Below are 21,657 nucleotides of genomic sequence, written 5' to 3' on the forward strand. Positions count from 1 at the left end.
GGGCATAGATTTAAAGTAAGGGGCAGGTGGTTTAGAGGGGGTGTGATAAGAATTTTTTCACCCAGAGGGTGGTGGGAATCTGGAACTCACTGCCTAAAAGGGTGTTAGAGGCGGAAACCCTCATAACATTTAAGAAGTATTTGGCTGTTGATGCCATGGCATACAAGACTATGGGCCTAGTGCTGGAAAATGGGATTAGAATAGTTAGGTACTTGTTTGACTGGTGCAGACTTGATGGGCTGAAGGGCCTTTTTCTGTGCTGTAGACCTCTATGAATCTAATTATGGGAGGCAGGCAGGAAAGTGGAGTTAAGGCCACAATTAGATCAGACATGACCTTACTGAATGATGTTGCAGGCTCAAAGGCCCAAATGGTCTGCTCCTGCTCCTATTTCTTATGATCTTGTTGGCAGCTATATCCCACTGGATCAGGAGAAGACAGTCCTGAGAGTAGGAGAGATTTATGATTCACAGCAGGACTAGCCCAGGCAGTGGGAGCACGCAGCAGTCAGTTACTGAACGTGAAGGAGGAACAGACCCTGAGGTGGCTCAAGCTCAGCAAGTTAGCTGGGGCTGAATTGATCCGTTAAAGAAGAAACTCAGGAGAATGCCAGGACAACTGGGAAGAAGGCCAGGGCTAAGACTGACAGACTGATAAAACAGTGTGCTCATGTCAAGAATGACCCCGCCATTCGACACACTAACAGTGTGCAGTGCGCCACTGACAGCGCACCATGACCTTGTCCTGTGCAGTTCTTTATTTTCCAGGTGTCTTGAGGATCTTTTACCTTTGCAGGGTAGGAAAACCTTATGAAAGGTGAAAAAGCTGGAACTCCAGCTACATTCCACGTAAGCACAAATGGTGTCATGGCTAGAAATTCTGGTTTTACAGAAGTAAAACAATCGGTCAGTGCATTAAGGGATAAAAGAGAAAACGTATGCATCTCAGCCTATCACCAATGAGGAGATGTTTCTTAGAGAGGGGAAGTCACATCCTTTGGCACCAGAACCTGGTCAGGATGCAAAAGCTCACCATTCAGGTGAGACATTAAACTGAGAACAAGAACAAAGAAAAGTACAGCACAGGAACAGGCCCTTCGGCCCTCCAAGCCTGCGCTGATCATATTGCCCGTCAACTAAAACATTTTGCACCTCCGGGGTCCATATCCCTTTATTCCCATCCTATTCATGTATTTGTCAAGCTGCCTCTTAAACACCACTATTGTACCTGCTTCCACCACCTCCTCTGGCAGTGAATTCCAGACACTCACTACCCTCTGCATAAAAAATTTTCCCCCCACATCTCCTCTAAAGTTTTCTCCTCTCACCTTAAATCTATGTCCCCTAGTAATTGACTCTTCCACCCTGGGGAAAAAGCTTCTGACTATCTACTCTGTCCACGCCACTCATAATTTTGTAAACTTCTATCAAGTTGCCCCTCAATCTCCGTCGCTCTAGTGAGAACAATCTGAGTTTCTCCAACCTCTCCTCATAGCTAATAACCTCCAGACCAGGCAGCATCCTGGTAAACCTCCTCTGCACCCTCTCCAATGCCTCCATATTCTTCTGGTAATGTGGCGACCAGAATTGCACGCAATATTCCAAATGTGGCCTAAGCAAGGTTCTAAACAGCTGTAGCATGACTTCCCAGCTTTTATACTCAATACAGCTGCCAATGAAGAGAAGCGTGCCATATGCCTTCCTGCCTACCTTATCCACCTGCATTGCCACTTTCAGTGACTTATGGACTTGTACACCTGTACACCCAGATCCCTCTGCCCGGCAATGCACTTAAGGGTTCACTGAGGCCCTGTCTGCAATCTCGGGCAACATAAAAGATCCTGTGGCACTATTTTTCAAAGACCAGGTGAGTTCTCCCTGGTGCCCTGTCCAATATTTATCCCTCAATCAACATCACAAAACAAGTTATATGATCATCATCACATTGTTACTTGTGGGATCTTGCTGTGCAAAAATCAGCCGTTGCGTTTCCTGCATTACAACAGTGACTTCACTTCAAAAGTACTTCATTGGCTGTCAAGTGCTTTGAGATGCCTGTAGTTGTGAAAAGTGCCATGTAAATGCAAGCCTTTCATTTATAACTGCAGTACTTTCCAACAAAGAGATCAACTTTCTTTCAGAAGAACAACCTCTATCAAATCTTGCAGGGTTTCAGAAGTCATCTGGTAATTGTGTGGCAGCCACTGAGAAGCATTTAAACAAGTAAAACAGCAACTTACATTTAAACTAATTCAGTTTGGAGTTAGAATAGAAAAGTGTGTGTCTGACTGGTCAAATGGAGGTCACTTTAAGGAAATGTCCAGCCGTTCTATAGCCGAGGAGCAGAAATACAAAAGGGAACTAGCCATGTTTCTGCTAACAGACAGACCCTCAACATTTGTTCGTATGTCCATTGTATCATTGGCGAGTATGGGCACCATAGATTTGTCAGATACATTGCTTGATATACTTCAAAGTCTGTAAGCGTTATTATCTATTTAAGATAATCTAAATAAATCTTTATTCTTTCATGAGATGTGGGCATCATTGGCAAGGCTAGCGTTTGTTGTTCATCCCTAACTGCCCTTCAACTGTTTGGCTTACTGCCCTCTGAAATGAGCTGTTAAGAATCAAGTAATTGCTGTGGATCTGGAGTCCGGGATGAAGACGGCAGATTTCCCCCCCTAAAGGACATCAGTGAATCAGATGGGTTTTTACAACAATCAATGTTAGCTTTGTGGTCACCATTGCTGAGGCTAGCTTTATATTGCAGATTTTATTAACTGAATTTAAATGCCAATAGCTGCCAGGGTGGGATTTGAACCCATGTCCCCAGAGCATTAGTCTGGATTACTAGCTCAGTGACATTATCACCACACAATCAACTCAGCAGCAAATGAATCTATCTGGGTACAATTAATTCAAGCTGATGAGTCTAATTTATTAATTGGCATGACTTACAGGCTTCCAGAACACAGACATCAAGGAAACAAAGCCCTATGATCAGAAATTGTTATGGTACTAAAATTAGGCCATGTCTGTATCTGGGGGGACTTCAACCTTCCTTGTGCAAAATGGATCAAGGATGGTTTGTAAATTAGCCGAGACAGTTATAGATGCACTAATGATTTTTTAACTCAGGCCAGATTTTCATCTTCCAATGGAGGTATGAATTGGGGCAGGATTTTCCTTTGTCGGATGGATGGGCCCGGGAACGGCTGTGAAACGGTCCGCCATCCACCACCCCCACCCCCCATCGGGCCCTGTCTGTGACTTCATGTTGGCTGGCCAATTAACAGCCAGCCAATGTGAAATACGCGCTGAGAGTCTCAGCGCTGCCAGGGTGGGAGCGTGAGAAGTGAGGGTGCTAAAGTCTGCGCATGTGCGGGGGAGCGTGCACTGAAAGCTCCCTGAAAGCACAGAGCTGCCTCAGGATGAAGAATTTTACAATGAAAAATGAAGATTTTAAAAGTAAGGGAAAGATGTCCCCACGTGACTCAGGCATGAATGGGGGCATATTAAAACTGACGTTTAAATATTTTTTTAAATTACTGTTGGAAACCTCATTCCACCTGTGGTTGAGGTATCCTAAAAAATGCAAAGGTCACCCAGCCTATTTGCGAAAATACAAATCAATTGCCAGATTAATGGCTTTAATAGGCCTCTTAATTGAAGGTGGGCGCGCTGCCGACTGAAATACTGCACGAGTGCACAATGACATCGGGACGCTCGCCCAATGTCATCGCGCACTATTTTACTCCCGATCTGCACCCACCCACGGGACGTAAAATTCGGCCCTGGGTCACGAAACGGTGAACATCATTATTAGATGATGTATTGTAGTGTAGATGTATTTTTAATGCAGTGATTCATCATAGGGATCTTCCTGCAAAAGTAAGTTGACCCTTACATTGACCACCATTGTGTAAGTGACATGCATTACAATAGTTTTTCCATTGAAGAAAGTGCCATAGTGCATTAAAAATGTAGAGTAATGTCCTATTAGCCTCTGCTGTCATGTTTTGTTTTGTGATTTTAATCAACTTACACCTCTGGCTGTTAAAAGAAAACTTGCTTTTCAAAGTTGAAAAAAATTCTCTGTACCTGCTCCTCTCTGCCTACAACTGACAAAACAAAAAAAAAACAATGTAGTTGGAAGCTTTTGTTATGACAGCAATAGCCATAAGGAATGCTTGGCTGATAATTGCTTCAGTTCAGCAGATGGTCTATTCACCCAAAAACAATTGAAACTTTTAACAAACTGTAATAACAGAATATGCCTTTGATATGATTTCTTGTTTGTTTGCAATCCTAATTGGCACTTAAAGGAATGCTTTTTTTAACATTTGAGTATTTTTTTTTCCTTTCTAGTATTAATGATAGTAGATTTGAATTCAGGGTTTTATTAGATTGTTACAGGTTTAATTTGTTCCAATTATTTTAAAATAATTTCCATTGATTTTGCATGATTCCTGAGGACTGTACATAGTAGATGCTGGAATGATGGACTATGGATGATACATGGGGCCATTAAGGTGGCATGAGTGATCAAAGGGGGCCTGGGCTGGCATGGTGCAGAATGAGGGGATGGGGTGGTGGTGAGGCTTGGAGGGCCTTTAAACAATGCTGGGAGCTGGGCTGCTGCATTGGAGAACTGAGACAGGCCTTTTAACTAGCCTGTTCAGCACCCACACACCTCTCACTCCATTGCTGCTCAAAAATGTACAAACCCTGTGAGAAAAGGCAAAAATGGCATGTGAAGACACACATGGGTTGGGTGTGCATTTGGGAAGGTAGAAAAGTGTGCAGGTTGGGTTTTCCCAAGCCCACAGGGAAATCTGGCCCAACATGTTGATAACACGACCAGGAGTTCTCAAGTCCTTAACCTACTTTTTAGAACTTATGCCGCAGTAATATCAGACCTCCTGTGGGGTAACATCAGAGCAGCATAATTAGATTTAATCAGATTAATATTGGTTGACTTCAGGAGGGCTAATTCAATAAACTGGTTAATGACTTAGGAGTTCACTCCTCAATTCTACACAACAGTGAAGTTGATACTGAGAATAAATAGGTCATTTTCTAACATTGCTTCTTTTTATTCTCAAGCAGTAAGAAGCAAGGTATGTCTCAAGTTACCAACAGGGCATAAACTTTTTTGACAGCAACTTCCAAACCCGTGATTTCCACCATCTAGAAGGACAAGGGCAGCAGACACATGGTAACACCACCACCTGGAAGTTCCCCTCCAAGCCACTCATTATTCTGACTTGGAAATATATCGCCGTTCCTTCACTGTCGCTGGGTCAAAATCCTGGAACTCTCTCCCTAACAGCACTGTGGATGTACTTACACCACATGGACTGTAGCAGTTTAAGAAGGCAGCTCACCACCACCTTCTCAAGGGCAATTAGAGGTGGGCAGTAAATGCTGGCCCAGCCAGCGAAGCCCACATCCCATACAAGAATAAATAAAAAGTGGCAAAACTAAACCAAAATGGTTGCTCAGAAATGTCTAATTACAAATTAGGTTTCTATGGGTTAACGAAGGCTGTTCACAAGAAAAAAAAATAAAAATCTCACACAATAAACAAAAACAAATATTGGAACAACTAAGAGATTCACAAAAAAGGAGATCTTTGATAAATTGCAGGTGTAATGGCAAATAAAGAGGCTGACAGCTCATGTGGTGGATGCTAATTTAATGAATTCTCTCAAATGGATGTTTCTGGCTGGGATGGGAATTACCCCACACAAGAGGTCAGTACTATACAGCATTATCCAAGCCAGAGTGATTGCCCAGGGGTTAGAGAGGAATTTCCCACAGTCTGATGTCCTGGACTAGCTTTGATATCCTAAGGGGGGTGGAGAGGGAATCCACATTTTTTTCCCCCGCAATTGGCCTTTAGATTCCTTGGAATTGATGGTAGACAGGCACATCTATCACCATGCTCCTGGTGTTAGTGTTGTGAGGGGCAGGCTTGGTGACCAGCTGGTCTTTTGCTGCCTATTAAATCTGCGATACATTATCAGTGGTGATGCAGATCAGCATTGCCATCAATTTCTGCACAGTTGTTGCAGCCACATTTTAAAAGGTGGCACACCTTCAATCTCTCTTTTTTTGGGGGGGTATCTGAAGAGGGATGCTTTCTTTAGAGATGAATTCCCCACATCCATCCTTACCTGTAGCAGCTGTAGAATAAAAAGCCGACTGCTGCAATGCCCATGTATGTGTGCAGGTCATTGAAAAGCAACATTTAGAGCAATGTTCACAACTTCTGCCAGGGATACGCTAAGTGAATCACAAGTTTAATTTGAAAGCGAAAATCAGCACATATTTGTTGTAGATCATTGGGGAAAGAAAGAATGATGAGTAGAGAGATGGCAAAAGAAAATATTTGTGAGAGTAGTATGGGCAGAGATGGTCAACAATAGTGCAAGAGAGAATCAAGGAAAGAGAGAAATAATCAGAGTAAGAAACAAGCAGGTAGAACTAAAAGGAAGAGAGAGAGAATTATTTTTACCTTATTTTTATCTCTGAGCAGCACCATTTTTGAAATCTTTTAAATAAAAAGTTAGCTAGTCCATGACATTTATCAGTTTATTCCTTTCAGCTACGTGCATCACGAGTTTAAATCAAATGCATTTTAATTTCTCAAAGGGTGGGACTAATCTTAATCCAGGTTCAAAAGCGGTAAAGCATGTTACCAAATCACAAAACAATCAATCAGTTTGTGTGCATGGATTCAGTTGTATACAATGACCACAGAACTGCTACTCTGTCACACTCCTTACCTCTGGGAACTTTGGATGGGTTTTGTTTAGTGCATGCGAGCTTGCATTAACAGCATGAGCCAGTTCTTGCTCCAGAAGGCTGTGGATTTTGGCCGCTTCGCAGATTCTGAAAGCCATTAAGGAAAGAAGACCTCAACAATACAATAACTGCAGCTAGTGGAATAATAGAATATGTGCATCCATCTTCTAACCAGAAATCAAATCCCTGTGACTTTACTAAGCTTCTTATCAATAAAACTTAACTTTTACACATGCAACATTATTAAGATTGACAAAGTGGGAGCACAAGTGAAGGTTATAGCCTACTTGCTGTTATTTTCCCGCTGTTACAATGTGTTAAAAGAACTGACTTTGCACATTGAGGAAGATGATAAGTTGCACTCTTGTCCCTGTGTTGTAAGGTCATAGCTGTAAGCACCACTCTAGATACTTCAGCAAAAAATCTAGGCTGACACATCAGCACAGGACTGTTGGAGTTGACAGTACCATCATTTAGAGATTAAACCGAGGTCCAGTCTCTGTGCTCAGGTGAACATTTTTAAAGAACAACAGGGATCTCTGCGAGTGCCCTGGGCACCACCAGAGAGACAATCACAATGCTGAGGGTCTGGGGTTACATTTAGACCAGGTCAGATAAAAATGGCAGATTTGCTTGCCTAAATGAACCATTTGGGTTTCATGGGCACCTTTACTGATTCAAATTTTTTCTTCCAGAATTATTTAATTGACTAACTTTAAATTCCCCAACTGCTGTGGTGGGATGTGAGCATCACTGGCAAGGCCAGCATTTGTTGCCTATCCTTGATTGCTCTCAAGGAGGTGGGCAATTAGCGATAGAGAGCAAATGCTGGCCTTGCCAGTGATGCTCACATCCCATGGAAGAATTTTTTTTTAAAAAAGTCGTCCCAAGACACAGTGGGCTGAGAAAGTGTCATTGGTACATTTATCCTATGAAGAATTTACCACTTATGGCTCTCAACCCCACCCTCCTGCCTCACCAGACTTGCTCCTCAACTTTACCCATTTTACCTTTTCATGGTTTCTTTCAAGAGGTCCCCCCTACAACCCCTACCACCTCCAGACAGACAGACACACACACATGCACAGACACACACAGTTAGGCCTTTCAGACTTTTGCAATCTCTCTTGCGCACTGTCCTGCAACATCCCACGTGGACCCACCAAAATGAGAAAGTGTGACCCACCTTGTGATTAATTCTTCAGCTGCTTGGGCACAGAGCTGGAGCTGGGTGGCCTCCTCCTCTGTAGCAAGGTCTACTGACTGCTGTGGGTACAAGTGAGGCCGAAGAGCTGGCCTGCAGGAGTCGTACCGGAGTTTGTCTTCCCAGGATTTCAGAGTACTCTCAAATGCCTGTACAAGGTCAATAATGAAAGCTGTAGAATTGACCATATTAGCCAAGATTTTTGAGAGAGGGGCATCTCGTGGCTTGCCCCGTTAGCTAGAATTTCCTCCCTCATTCTTCAGCTCAACATACTTTTGCCCTGTCAGTTGCTGGAAGTGCAATGAGACTCCACCATTCAACTGTTCCCATTCTAAGCTTGAGGGGATGAGTGCTATTGCAGGATCATAAATCCCCTCATTAAAAAGCATGCTTTCACTGTTCAGTACCAGCCCCAACTTTCTACGGTGATTTAATGATATGCAAATGAAATAACTTTATGGAATTTATGTGGAGGTTGAGAGCAAGTTGCTTTTTTTTTAAGCTAATGGTAGAGCGATAGAAACCATCAGCAACTTGTGATTTGTAATTCAAGGGTTATCTCTTCCTCTACATTTTTTGGATGGTTTCAACATTAACAACAGTAAACACCATGAAACCCGCTGTTATTTAGGGAGCAAATTCTGGGCCAATATCTTTTAGGAGTAAGATTTTTATTTTTCAATTTATATTTTCTTCCTCTTCATTCTTCCTGCACTATGGCCTCCAACCTCACAGTCCACCAGCACTTTGCAGTCCTCTTCTAACCTCTTTCCAAAATTCACAAACAGGGCTGCCCTGGTAGACCTTTCATTTCAGCCTGTTTCTGCCCCATGGAACTTATATCCTCCCATTTCAACTCTATTTTTCTCCCCTGGTTCAGTCCCTTCCCAGCAACATCCATGACTCTTCCGATGCACTCCAGCTTCATCACAATATCTATTATAAGCCTACTGACTGCCACAGTTATTGTGACTACACTTCCTCACACCCCACTTCCCGTCAGGACTCCATTCCTTTCTCCTAGTTTCTCCATCTCCTTGCATCTGCTTGGACAATGCAATCTTTCCATATTAGTGTTTCTGATATGTCTTCCTTTGTCCTCAATCAAACATTTCCTTCCATCAGAGTTAACAGGGTCCCCTCAACCGATCAGTCCCTTTTCTAGCACCTGTTCTCATCTCTTCCTCCCCCTCACATAACCACAACAGGGTTCCACTTGTTCTCATTTTCCACCCCACCAAGCTCCACATTTAACAGATGTTGAACCATTTCTCCACCATTTCTGCCACCTCCAGTGCGATATCACCACCAAAAACATCTCCTCCCCTTCCCCCTCAGTTTTCCAAAGGGACTGTACCCTCCCCAACCACTCTGCCGTCACCCCAAAAGCTACCTTTCCTTCCCACAGTATCTTTCCATGCAAGTGCAGGAGATGCAACATCGGCCCTTTTACCTCCTTCCTTCCCACTGTCCAGAGATCCAAACACTCCTCCCATATGAAACAGTGACTTATTTGTTCTTCTTTCAATTTAGTATACTGATTTTTTTGGTGAACAGCTCCATTCAGTACCCAAAATGACCCTGAGTCCCTTTAATTCTTTGTTCTATTCTACCCTGACCTCTCTGTCCTTGGTCACCTACAATGTTTGAATGAAGCTCAACACTAGTTAAAGGAACAGTGCATTATTGAATTGTTGTTGGGTTAGGTAATTTACTGTCTTTTGGACTCAACACGAGTGCAAATAATTCAGATCATAAACACCACCCCCACTATTTTCAGAGATGAGCTACTGGTAATGGTTCTGCTCTTGCCATTTACACCTCTTTAGACCCATCTTTTGTTTCTTTACTGGTCCCATTAACATGTCTTTTATCTTGCATCATTAGTCATTTTGTCATTTAATCTCACCTGCCTTTCACAGACCTTCCCCTTGATCTTTCCTCCTCTTCCTCTTCCATTGAGTCTGTATTTGTTTAAACCTGTTATGTCTGTAACTTTTCCCAGTTCTGACAATGGGTCATCAGTTTGAAAGGTAAGCTCAGTTTCTCTCTCCACAGATGCCACCTGCTGAGTATTTCTAGCATTTTGACGTGTTTTGGGTTCATAATCAGTACTGCCCCACAGAGGGTCCGTAATCAGTACTGCTCCACAGAGGGTCCGTAATCATCACTGCCCCACAGAGGGTCCGTAATCAGTGCTGCTCCACAGAGGGTTCGTATTTAGTACTGCCCTACAGAGGGTCTGTATTCAGTACTGCCCCACAGAGGGTCCGTAATCAGTACTGCCCCACAGAGGGTCTGTAATCAGTACTGCCCCACAGAGGGTCCATATTCAGTACTGCTCCACAGAGGGTCCGTAATCATCACTGCCCCACAGAGGGTCCATAATCAGTACTGCCCCACAGAGGGTTCGTATTCAGTACTGTCCTATAGAGGGTCCGTAATCAGTACTGCCCAACAGAGGGTCTGTATTCAGTACTGCTCCACAGAGGGTCCATAATCAGTACTGCCCCACAGAGGGTTCGTATTCAGTACTGCCCCACAGAGGGTCCGTATTCAGTACTGCTCCACAGAAGGTCCGTAATCAGTACTGCCCCACAGAGGGTCCGTATTCAGTACTGCTCCACAGAGGGTCCGTAATCATCATTGCCCCACAGAGGGTCCATAATCAGTACTGCCCCACAGAGGGTCTGTATTCAGTACTGCCCCACAGAGGGTCCGTAATCAGTACTGCCCCACAGAGGGTTCGTATTCAGTACTGCCCTACAGAAGGTCCGTAATCAGTACTGCCCCACAGAGGGTTCGTATTCAGTACTGCTCCACAGAGGGTCCGTAATCATCATTGCACCACAGAGGGTCCGTAATCAGTACTGCCCCACAGAGGGTCTGTATTCAGTACTGCCCCACAGAAGGTCTGTAATCAGTAATGCCCCACAGAGGGTCTGTAATCAGTACCACCCCACAGAGGGTCCGTATTCAGTGCTGCCCCACAAAGGGTCCGTAATCAGTGCTGCCCCTCAGAGGGTCCGTAATCAGTGCTGCCCCACAGAGGGTCCGTAATCAGTGCTGCCCCACAGAGGGTCCGTAATCAGCACTGCCCCACAGAGGGTCCGTAATCAGCACTGCCCCACAGAGGGTCCGTAATCAGCACTGCCCCACAGAGGTCCGTAATCAGCACTGCCCCACAGAGGGTCCGTAATCAGTACTGCCCCACAGAGGTCCGTAATCAGTACAGCCCCACAGAGGGTCCATAATCAGTACTGCTCCACAGAGGGTCCGTAATCAGTACTGCTCCACACAGGGTCCGTAATCATCACTGCCCCACAGAGGGTCCGTAATCAGCACTGCCCCACGGAGGGTCCGTAATCAGCACTGCCCAACAGAGGTCCGTAATCAGCACTGTCCCACAGAGGGTCCGTAATCAGTACTGCTCCACAGAGGGTTCGTATTTAGTACTGCCCTACAGAGGGTCCGTAATCAGTACTGCTCCACAGAGGGTTCGTATTCAGTACTGCCCTACAGAGGGTCTGTATTCAGTACTGCCCCACAGAGGGTCTGTAATCAGTGCTGCCCCACAGAGGTCCGTAATCAGCACTGCCCCACAGAGGGTGCGTAATCAGTACTGCCCCACAGAGGTCCGTAATCAGTACAGCCTCACAGAGGGTCCATAATCAGTACTGCTCCACAGAGGGTCCGTAATCAGTACTGCTCCACACAGGGTCCGTAATCATCACTGCCCCACAGAGGGTCCGTAATCAGCACTGCCCCACGGAGGGTCCATGATCAGCACTGCCCCACAGAGGTCCGTAATCAGTACTGCTCCACAGAGGGTTCGTATTTAGTACTGCTCCACAGAGGGTCTGTAATCAGTACTGCTCCACAGAGGGTCCGTAATCAGTACTGCCCCACAGAGGGTCCTTAATCAGTACAGCCCCACCGAGGATCCGTAATCAGTACTGGCCCACTGAGGGTCCATAATCAGTACAGCCCCACAGAGGGTCTATAATCAGTACAGCCCCACAGAGGGTCCATATTCAGTACTGGTTCACAGAGGATCCATAATCAGTACAGCCCCAACGAGGGTCTGTAATCAGTACTGCTCCACAGAGGGTCCGTAATCAGCACTGCCCCACAGAGGGTCCGTAATCAGCACTGCCCCACAGAGGGTCCGTAATCAGCACTGCCCCACAGAGGGTTCGTATTTAGTACTGCCCCACAGAGGGTCTGTAATCAGTACTGCTCCACAGAGGGTCCGTAATCAGTACTGCCCCACAGAGGGTCCTTAATCAGTACAGCCCCACCGAGGATCCGTAATCAGTACTGGTTCACAGAGGATCCATAATCAGTACAGCCCCACAGAGGGTCTATAATCAGTACTGCTCCACAGAGGGTCCGTAATCAGTACTGCTCCACAGAGGGTCCGTAATCAGTACTGCTCCACAGAGGGTCCGTAATCAGTACAGCCCTACAGGGGTCTGTAATCAGTACTACCCTACAGAGGGTGAGTAATCAAAGCAGCCATATGGGGGTCTGTAATGAGTACTGTCTTCGGGGTTCTGTAATCAGTGCTGCCTTACTGGGGTCTGTAATCTGCACTGACCTACAAGGGGTTAGTAATCATTGCTTCCCTAAAGGGGTCTGTAATCAGCACTGATCAAAGGTCGGTCTGTAATTGGTACTGCCCAACAGCCATCAATAGATGCACATTTTCCACATTGTCAGTATGGTGAAAATTAGAAATATATTCAATCTTTTATCACTGATACAGAAAAGTGACAGAGCAACATGGTTTTTAGGACTTCATCACATCCTTCAGATCATTGGTCCTTTTTGGATGGATTTTCAATTGAGACAATGCAAGGTAACAGTAAATGCTGCAACCTTTTGCAAAAATGATTTAATTATCTAGTGAATTTACTGGGTCATTAGTATATTAAGGTAAAAATTTTAAGAAGCTTTGCTTTTCTTGATTTTTAAAAATCTCATCCTTGTTTACAAATCCCTCCATGGCGCACCCCTCCATATCTTTGTAATCTCCTCCATTTGCACAACCTTCTAAAATCTCTATGCTCCTCCAATTCTGGTCTCTTGTGCATTCCCTGTTTTAATTGTTCTTTCACTGGTAGCCACACCTATACTTGCCTGGGTCCCAAGCTCTGGAATACCTTCCCTACACCTCTCCACCTCACTTTCTTCCTTTAAGCCACTCCTTAAAACCAAGCTTTTGAACAGAAAGTTTTTGGTCTGATCTGATGTAGTTATCTCCTTGGTGTAATACTTTGTTTTATAGTGGTCCTGTGAAGTACCTTGGGACATATTATTTCGTTAAAAGCGCTATATAAATATAAGATGTTGTTGTTACAATGCACAGTGAGCTTTTGGACAGTGCATGTGTGGCATACTCTATTTAAAGGTTTTTTTATTGCCAACTTGTTTCTTATGGGAACAAACTGTGGATAAGCACAGAAGTGTAGAAATGGCCTGGCCTGCAACTTCTTAAAGGTGAGTTGCACTTTTATTATTGATCACAAAATCAGAATTTTTTTGGCATACATTCTATAGTCTCATTGATAATTTTTGTTTTGTTATTTGAGCCTGATTACTTTTGCTTTGTTTCATTCTTTGATGGCACGTGGCCATCACTGGCAAGGCCAGCATTTGTTGCCCATCCCCAACTGCCCTTGAGCTGAGTGGCTTGCTCGGCCATTTCAGAGGGCAGTTAAGAGTCAACCACATTACTGTAGTTCCAGAGTCACATGTAGGCCAGACCAGGTAAGGATGGCAGATTTCCTTCCCTAAAGGACATTATTGAACCAAATGGGTTTTCACAACAATCAAAGATAGTTTCACAGTCACCGTTACTGAGACTAGCTTTCGCTTCCAGATTTTGTTTTTATTAATTGAATTTAAATGCCACCAACTGTTATTGAGGGGTTTGAACCCATATTCCCAGAGCATCAACCTGGGTCTCTGGATTACTAGCTCAGAGACATTATCACTGTGCCACTGGCTCCATGTTGCATTCTACGACTTCATTCCTAACTCTGCTAATTAGCTAGAGTTATAGAATGGTTACAGCGTAGAAGGAGGCCATTTGGCTTGTCATGCCTGTGCTGGCCCTCTGAAGCAGCAATTCATCTAGTGCCACTCCCCATCCATTTCCCCTTGGCCCTGCACATTCTTCCTTCTCAGATAATAATCCAATTCCCTTTTGAATGCCTTGATTGATCCTGCCTCCACCACACTCTCAGGCAGTGCATTCCATATCCTAACCACTCGACTGACCCGGTCTCCACCACTCTCTCAGACAGTGCATTCCAGATCCTAACCACTCGATTGGCCCTGTCTCCACCATGCTCTCAGACAGTGCATACCAGATCCCAACCACTCGATTGACCCTGTCTCCACCACGCTCTCAGACAGTGCATTCCAGATCCCAACCACTCACTGTTAAAAGTAGTCTTCCCTCATGTCGCTATTGCTTCTTTTGCCAATTAACCTTAAATCTGTGCCCTCTGGTTCTCCATCTTCCATCAATGTGAACCATTTTCCCTAAATGGCCTCTCCAGACCCCTCATGATTTTGAATCTTGTATCAAATATCCTCTTAACCTTCTCTTCTCCAAAGAAAACAGCCCCAACATCATAACTGAAGTTCCTCAGCCCTGGAGCCATTCTCATGAATCTTTTCTGCGCTATCTTTAATGCCTTCACAAACTTCCTAAAGTGTGGCGCCCAGAACTGGACACAATACTCCTAGTTGAGGTCGAACCAGTGTTCTAGACCAGTTCAACATAACTTCCTTGCCCTTATATTCTATGCCCCATTAATAAATCCCAGGATACTGTTTGCTTTATTAACCACTCTCTCAAACTGTCCTGCCAGCTTCCAATGAAGTGTGCACATATACACCCAGGTCTCTCTGTTCCTGCAGCCCCTTTAATGTTGTACCCTTTTTTATCTCATCTCTCTGTGTTCTTCCTACTAAAATGAATCACTTCACATTTTTCTGCATAGAACTTCACCTGCCACTTGTCCACCCATTCTACCTATGTCTATAGTCTTTTGAAGTTCGACACCATCCTCTTCACAGTTCACAATGCTTCCAAGTTATACATCATTCACAAATTTTGGAATTGTGCCCTTTATGCCAGGGTCTAGATCATTAATAAATATCAGGAAAAGCAAAGGTCCCAACACTGACCCTTGGGGAACTCCACTACAAACCTTTCTCCAGTCTGAAAAACATCCATTAACCACTACTCTCTGTTGCCTATTTCCTTTTTTTCTGTCTGTTACTCAGCCAATTTCATATCCATGTTGCTACTGCCCCTTTTATTCAATGAGCTATAACTTTGCTCACAAGTCTGTTGTACAGCACTGTATCAAATACCTTTTGGAGGTCATGTACATCACAACAGCAACATTACTCTCATTAACTGTTACCTCATCAAAAACTCCAGCAAGTCGGTGAAACACAATCGGCCCATAACATATCCATGCTGGTGTTTGTCGATCAACCAGCACTTGCCCAACTTACTATTAATTTTGTCCCTAATTATTGTTTCTAGAAGTTTCTCTATCACCGAGGATAAAGTTACTGGGCTCATTTGAACAAGGGTGTAACATCTACAATTCTCCAGTCCTCTGACATCACCCCTCTATCTAAGGGGGATTAAAAAATTACTGCCAGTGCCTCCACAATTTCCACTCACTTTCCTCAGTATCCTTGGATGCATCTCATCTGGTCCTGGTGTCTTATCAACTTTAAGTACAGACACCCTATCCAATACCTTCTCCTTATCAAATTTAAACCCTTTTCCTGTCTGAACTACCTCCTCTTTCATCATGACCTGTGCAGCGTCATGTTCCTTGTTAAAGACAGGTGCAAAGTCTTCACTTCATACCTCAGCCATTCCCCCGTCTCCATGTGTAAATCCCCTTCTTGGTCCCCAATTGGCCCTACTCCTCCGCTTTCTAGCTTTTTACTATTTTTATGCCTATAGAAGACATTGGGATTCCCTTTTATGTTAGCTGCCAGTCTCTTCTCATACACCTGTTTTGCTTCTTTTATTCCCCAACCCCTGCCAAATTAGGTTAAGCCTTTGCCAGTAGCACATGCAAGGAAGCTGATCCCAGCTCTGTTTAGGTAAAACCCGTCTCGTCTGTACAGGTTCCATCTCCTCCAGAACTGGTCTCAATGTCCCAGGAATCTAAAGGCCTCCCTTTCTGCACCATCTCTCCAGCTATACATTCATCTGATTTATCCTCCCATTTCAACACTCACCTGCAAATGCTATCGGGAGTAATTCAGAGATTTTGAGGTCCTGTTTGCCAATTTCCTACCTGGCTCCCTAAATTCTGACAGCAGGATCACATCCCTCTTTCTGCCTATGCTCATTTGGACCATGACCATTGGCTGTTCACTCTCTCCCTCAGGGTGCTCTGCAGCCGCTCAGTGACATCCTTAGCCCTGTCATCATACCATCCTAGATTCACATCTGTGGCCAAAAAAATGAGTGTCTCTTCCCCTAACTCTTGAATTCCTATCACTATTGCTCTACCAGTCTTCTTTGTGTCCCCTGTACAGCTGAGACAGTCGTGATGGCATGAGCTTGGCTCTGGCTGCACTCTCCAGATGAACCATCACTTTCATCAGTATACTGAGCTGAATGCTGGTTGGAGAGTGAGATGCACTCAGGAGATTCCTGCACTACCTGGCCATTTCTTCTCCACTGCTTGGTGATCACCCACTCTCTCTCTCCCTGCATGCTCTTAAACAGCAGGATGACCACATCTATAAAACATGCTATCGACAAAGCTCTCAACCTTGAGAGTGCACCACAATAGCTCCAGCTGATGTTCACGCTATGGATGCCAGAGCTCAAGCTGCTGCAGATATGCAACACCTCCTGCACATATGGTTATCCAGGTCAGAGGAATATGGATGTACACATGGAATAGAAAGTGCACTCTTAAGAGTCGGAGCTGCCCTGCCATTCCTCTATTGGTTAATACAACTTCCTACTTAATAAAAAAAACGACTCACCAGCTAATTACTTCTCTTCTGCTGTCACTTAAATAAAGGGAAGGCTAATTGAATTGCTTTACTTAACCCTGTGTTAACAAAAAAAAACCGTGCTCCTTAGACTAACACCAACTTTGGAGAAAGAAAAACAAGCTACAATACTGACCAGTCAATTGCCTCATGGCCTTCCTATGATGTGACACATTGATTTTTTTCCCCTCTCACTTCAGTGATCCCAGTCTGCTTCACTGTGATCCTGACCTGCTTCACACTCCTCCCAGTCTGCTTCACAGTGATCCTGACCTGCTTCGCACTCCTCCCAGTCTGCTTCACAATGATCCTGAGCTGCTTCACGCTCTTCCCGGTCTGCTTCATGGTGATACTACTGACCTGCCTTACCCTCATCCTGGTCTGCTTCACAGTGAACATAGCCTGCTTCAAACTCCTCCCGTCTACTTCACAGTGATCCTGACCTGTTTCACACGCGTCCCGATCTGTTTCACAATGATCTTGACCTGCTTCACATTCGTCCCGGTCTGCTTCACTTGATCCTGACCTGCTTCACACTACTCCCGGTCTGCTTCACAGTGATCCTGACCTGCTTCACACTCTTCCCGGTCTGTTTCACTGTGTTCCAGTCCTGCTTTACACTCCTCCCAGTCTGCTTCACAGTGATCCTCACCTGCTTCACACTCCTCCCAGTCTGCTTCACTGTGATCCTGACCTGCTTCACACTCCTCCCAGTCTGCTTCACTGTGATCCTGACCTGCTTCACACTCCTCCCAGTTTGCTTCACAGTGATCCTGACCTGCTTCGCACCCCTCCCAGTCTGCTTCACAATGATCCTGAGCTGCTTCACGCTCTTCCTGGTCTGCTTCACGGTGATACTACTGACCTGCCTCACCCTCATCATGGTCTGCTTCACAGTGAACATAGCCTGCTTCAAACTCCTCCCGTCTACTTCACAGTGATCCTGACCAACAGGTCATCACACGCGTCTCGATCTGTTTCACAATGATCCTGACCTGCTTCACATTCGTCCCGGTCTGCTTCACTTGATCCTAACCTGTTCACACTGCCCCGGTCTGCTTCACAGTGATCCTGACTTGCTTCACACTACTCCTGGTCTGCTTCACAGTGATCCTCACCTGCTTCACACTCCTCCCAGTCTGCTTCACTGTGATCCTGACCTGCTTCACACTCCTCCCAGTCTGCTTCACAGTGATCCTGACCTGCTTCGCACTCCTCCCAGTCTGCTTCACAATGATCCTGAGCTGCTTCACGCTCTTCCTGGTCTGCTTCACGGTGATACTACTGACCTGCCTCACCCTCATCATGGTCTGCTTCACAGTGAACATAGCCTGCTTCAAACTCCTCCCGTCTACTTCACAGTGATCCTGACCAACAGGTCATCATACGCGTCTCGATCTGTTTCACAATGATCCTGACCTGCTTCACATTCGTCCCGGTCTGCTTCACTTGATCCTAACCTGTTCACACTGCCCCGGTCTGCTTCACAGTGATCCTGTCTTGCTTCACACTACTCCCGGTCTGCTTCACAGTGATCCTGACCTGCTTTACACTCCTCCCGGTCTGTTTTACTGTGTTCTTGACCTGCTTTACACTCCTCCCGGTCCACTTCACAGTGATCCTGACCTGCTTGACACTCCTCCCGATCTGCTTCATTGTGATCCTGACCTGCTTCACACTCCTCCCGGTCTGCTTCACAGTGATCCTGACCTGCTTCACACTCCTCCCGGTCTGCTTCACAGTGATCCTAAGCTGCTTCACACTCTTCTTGATCTTATTTAAAACATTTTTTTTTGTTCATTCACGGGGTATGGTCTTCGCTGGCTGGGCCAGCAACTATTACCCATCCCTGGCTGCCCATGAATATGTGGTAGTAAGCTGCCTTCTTGAACTGCTGCAGTCCATGTAGTGTGGGTACACCCACAGTGCTGTTAGGGAGGGATTTCCAGGATATTGATCCAACGACAGTGAAGGAACGGCGATATATTTCTTAGTCAAGATGGTGAGTTACTTGGAGGGGACTCTCAAGGTGGTGGTGTTCCCATCTATCTGCTACCCTTGTCCTTCTAGGTGGTAGCGGTTGTGAGTTTGCAAGGTTCTGTCTAAGAAGCCTTGGTGAATTCCTACAGTGCATCTTGTAGATGGCACACACTGCTGCTACTGTGCGTCGGTGGTGGAGGGAGTGAATGCTTGTGGATGTGGTGCCAGTCCAGTGGGCTGCTTTGTTCTGGATGGTGTCCTGCTTCTTGAGTGTGTTGGAGCTGCACTCATCCAGGTAAGTGGGGAGTATTCCATCACACTCCTGACTTATGCCTTGTAGACGGTGGACAGGCCTTGTGGGGTCAGGAGGTGAGTTACACACCGCACGATTCTGAGCCTCTGACCTGCTCTTGTACCCACAGTATTTATATGGCTAGTCCAGTTCAGTTTCTGGTCAATGGTAATCCCCAGGATGTTGATAGTGGGGGATTCAGTGATAGTAATGATATTGAACATCAAGGAGCGATGATTGGATTCTCTCTTGTTGGTCATTACTTCACACTTGTGTGGCATGAATGTTACTTTCCACTTGTCAGCCCAAGCCTGGATATTGTCCAGGTCTTGTTGCATTTGGACATGAACTGCTTCAGTATCTGAGGAGTCACGAATGGTTCTGAATATTGTGCAATCAGCGAATATGCCCACTTCTGACCTTATGATGGAAGGAAAGTCATTGATGAAGCAGGCTGAAGGGTTGGGCCTAGAACATTACCCTGAGGAACCCTGCAGTGATGTCCTAGAGCTGAGATGACTGACCTCCAACAACCACAACCTTTGTGCTTTGTGCTAGGTATGACTCCAACCTGTGGAGAGTGTTCCCGCTGATTCCCATTGACTCCAGTTTTGCTAGGGCTTCTTGATGCCACACTCGGTCAAATGCTGCCTTGATGTCAAGGGCAATCACTCTCACCTCACCTCTAGAGTTCAGGTCTTTTGTCCAGTTTGAACCAAGGCTGTAATGAGGTCAGGAGCTGAGTGGCTCTGGCGGAACCCAAACTGGGCATCAGTGAGCAGGTTAGTGCTAAGCAAGTGCTGCTTGATAGCACTGCTGATGACCCCTTCCATTACTTTAATGATGATCGAGAGTAGACTGATGGGGCGGTAATTGTCGTAGCTGGATTTGTACTGCTTTTTGTGTACAGGGCATACCTGGGCCAGTGTTGTAGCTGTACTGGAACAGCTCGGCTAGGGACGCAGCAAGTTCTGGAGCACAAGTCTTCAGTACTATTGCTAGAATATTGTCAGGGCCCATAGCCTTTGCAGTATCCAGGGCCTTCAGCCATTTCTTGATATCATATGGAGTGAATCGAATTGGATAAAAATTGGTATCTATGATGCTGGGGACCTCCGAAGGAGGCCGATTTGGATCATCCACTCAGGACTTCAGGTTGAAGATTGTAGCAAATGCTTCAGCCTTATTTTTTGCACTGCTGTGCTGGGCTCCTCCATCATTGAGGATGGGATATTTGTGGAGCCTCCTCCTCCAGTGAGTTGTTCAATTGTCCACCACCATTCATGACTGGATGTGGCAGGGCTGCAGAGTTTAGATCTGATCCGTTGGTTGTGGGATTGCTTAGCTCTGTCAATCACTTCCTGCTTATGCTGCTTGGCATGCAAATAGTCCTGTGCTGTAGCTTCACCAGGTTCTCTGGTGCTGCTCTTCGTATGCCCTCTTGCAATTTTCATTAAACCAGGGTTGATCCCCTGGGTTGATGGTAATGGTCAGTGGGGGATATGTTGGACCATGAGGTTACAGATTGTGTTAGAGTACAATTATGCTGCTGCTGATGGCCCACAGCGCCTCATAGATGCTCAGTATTGAGTTGCTGGATCTGTTTGAAATCCCATTTAGCATGGTGGTAGTGCCACACAACACAATGGAGGGTATCCTCAATGTGAAGGTGGGAAGGTGGGACTTTGTCCACAGGGACTGTGCGGTGGTCACTCCTACCGATACTGTCATGCACAGATACATCTGTGGCAAGGACGTTGGTGAGGATGAGGTCAAGTATGTTTTTCCCTCTTGTTGGTTCCCTCACCACCTGCCACCGACCCAGTCTAGCAGCTGTCATTTAGGACTTGGCCAGCTTGGTCAGTAGTTCATTGAAGTCCCCCACCCAGAGTACATTCTGCGCCCTTGCCACCCTCGGTGCTTCCTGTAAGTGATGTTCAACATGGAGGAGAACTGATTCATCAGCTGAGGGAGGGCGGTACGTGGTAATCAGCAGAAGGTTTCCTTGTCCATGTTTGACCTGATGCCATGAGACTTCAAGGGTCCAGAGTCGATGTTGAGGACTCCCAGGGAAACCCCCTTTTGACTGTATACCACTGTGCCACCAGTGGGACAGGGAATACCTAGGGATGGTGATGGTGGTGTCTGGGACATTATCTGTAAGGTATGATTCCGTGAGGATGACTGTGTCAGGTTGTTGCTTGGCTAGTCTGTGAGACAGCTCTCCCAATTTTAGCACTAGTCCCCAGATGTTAATAAAGAGGACTTTGCAAGGTCGACAGGGCTGAGATTGCCGTTGTCATTTCTGACAT

General features: G+C 45.6%; 1 protein-coding gene across 1 annotated transcript in view; it reads right to left on the minus strand.

The window, feature by feature from the left end:
- LOC121290467 (diacylglycerol kinase eta-like) overlaps positions 1–21,657 on the minus strand; it is a 383,823-nt gene that overhangs the window by 13,023 nt on the left and 349,143 nt on the right. Inside the window, exons 23-24 of the mRNA XM_041210907.1 lie at positions 7,999–8,165; positions 6,794–6,899 (exon numbers count right to left, since the gene is read on the minus strand). Coding sequence (XP_041066841.1) covers positions 6,794–6,899; positions 7,999–8,165 — 273 coding nt within the window. The remainder of the gene's footprint in view (positions 1–6,793; positions 6,900–7,998; positions 8,166–21,657) is intronic.

This window comes from Carcharodon carcharias, chromosome 18 (genome assembly GCF_017639515.1).
Source record: "Carcharodon carcharias isolate sCarCar2 chromosome 18, sCarCar2.pri, whole genome shotgun sequence".
Lineage (NCBI taxonomy): Eukaryota > Metazoa > Chordata > Chondrichthyes > Lamniformes > Lamnidae > Carcharodon > Carcharodon carcharias.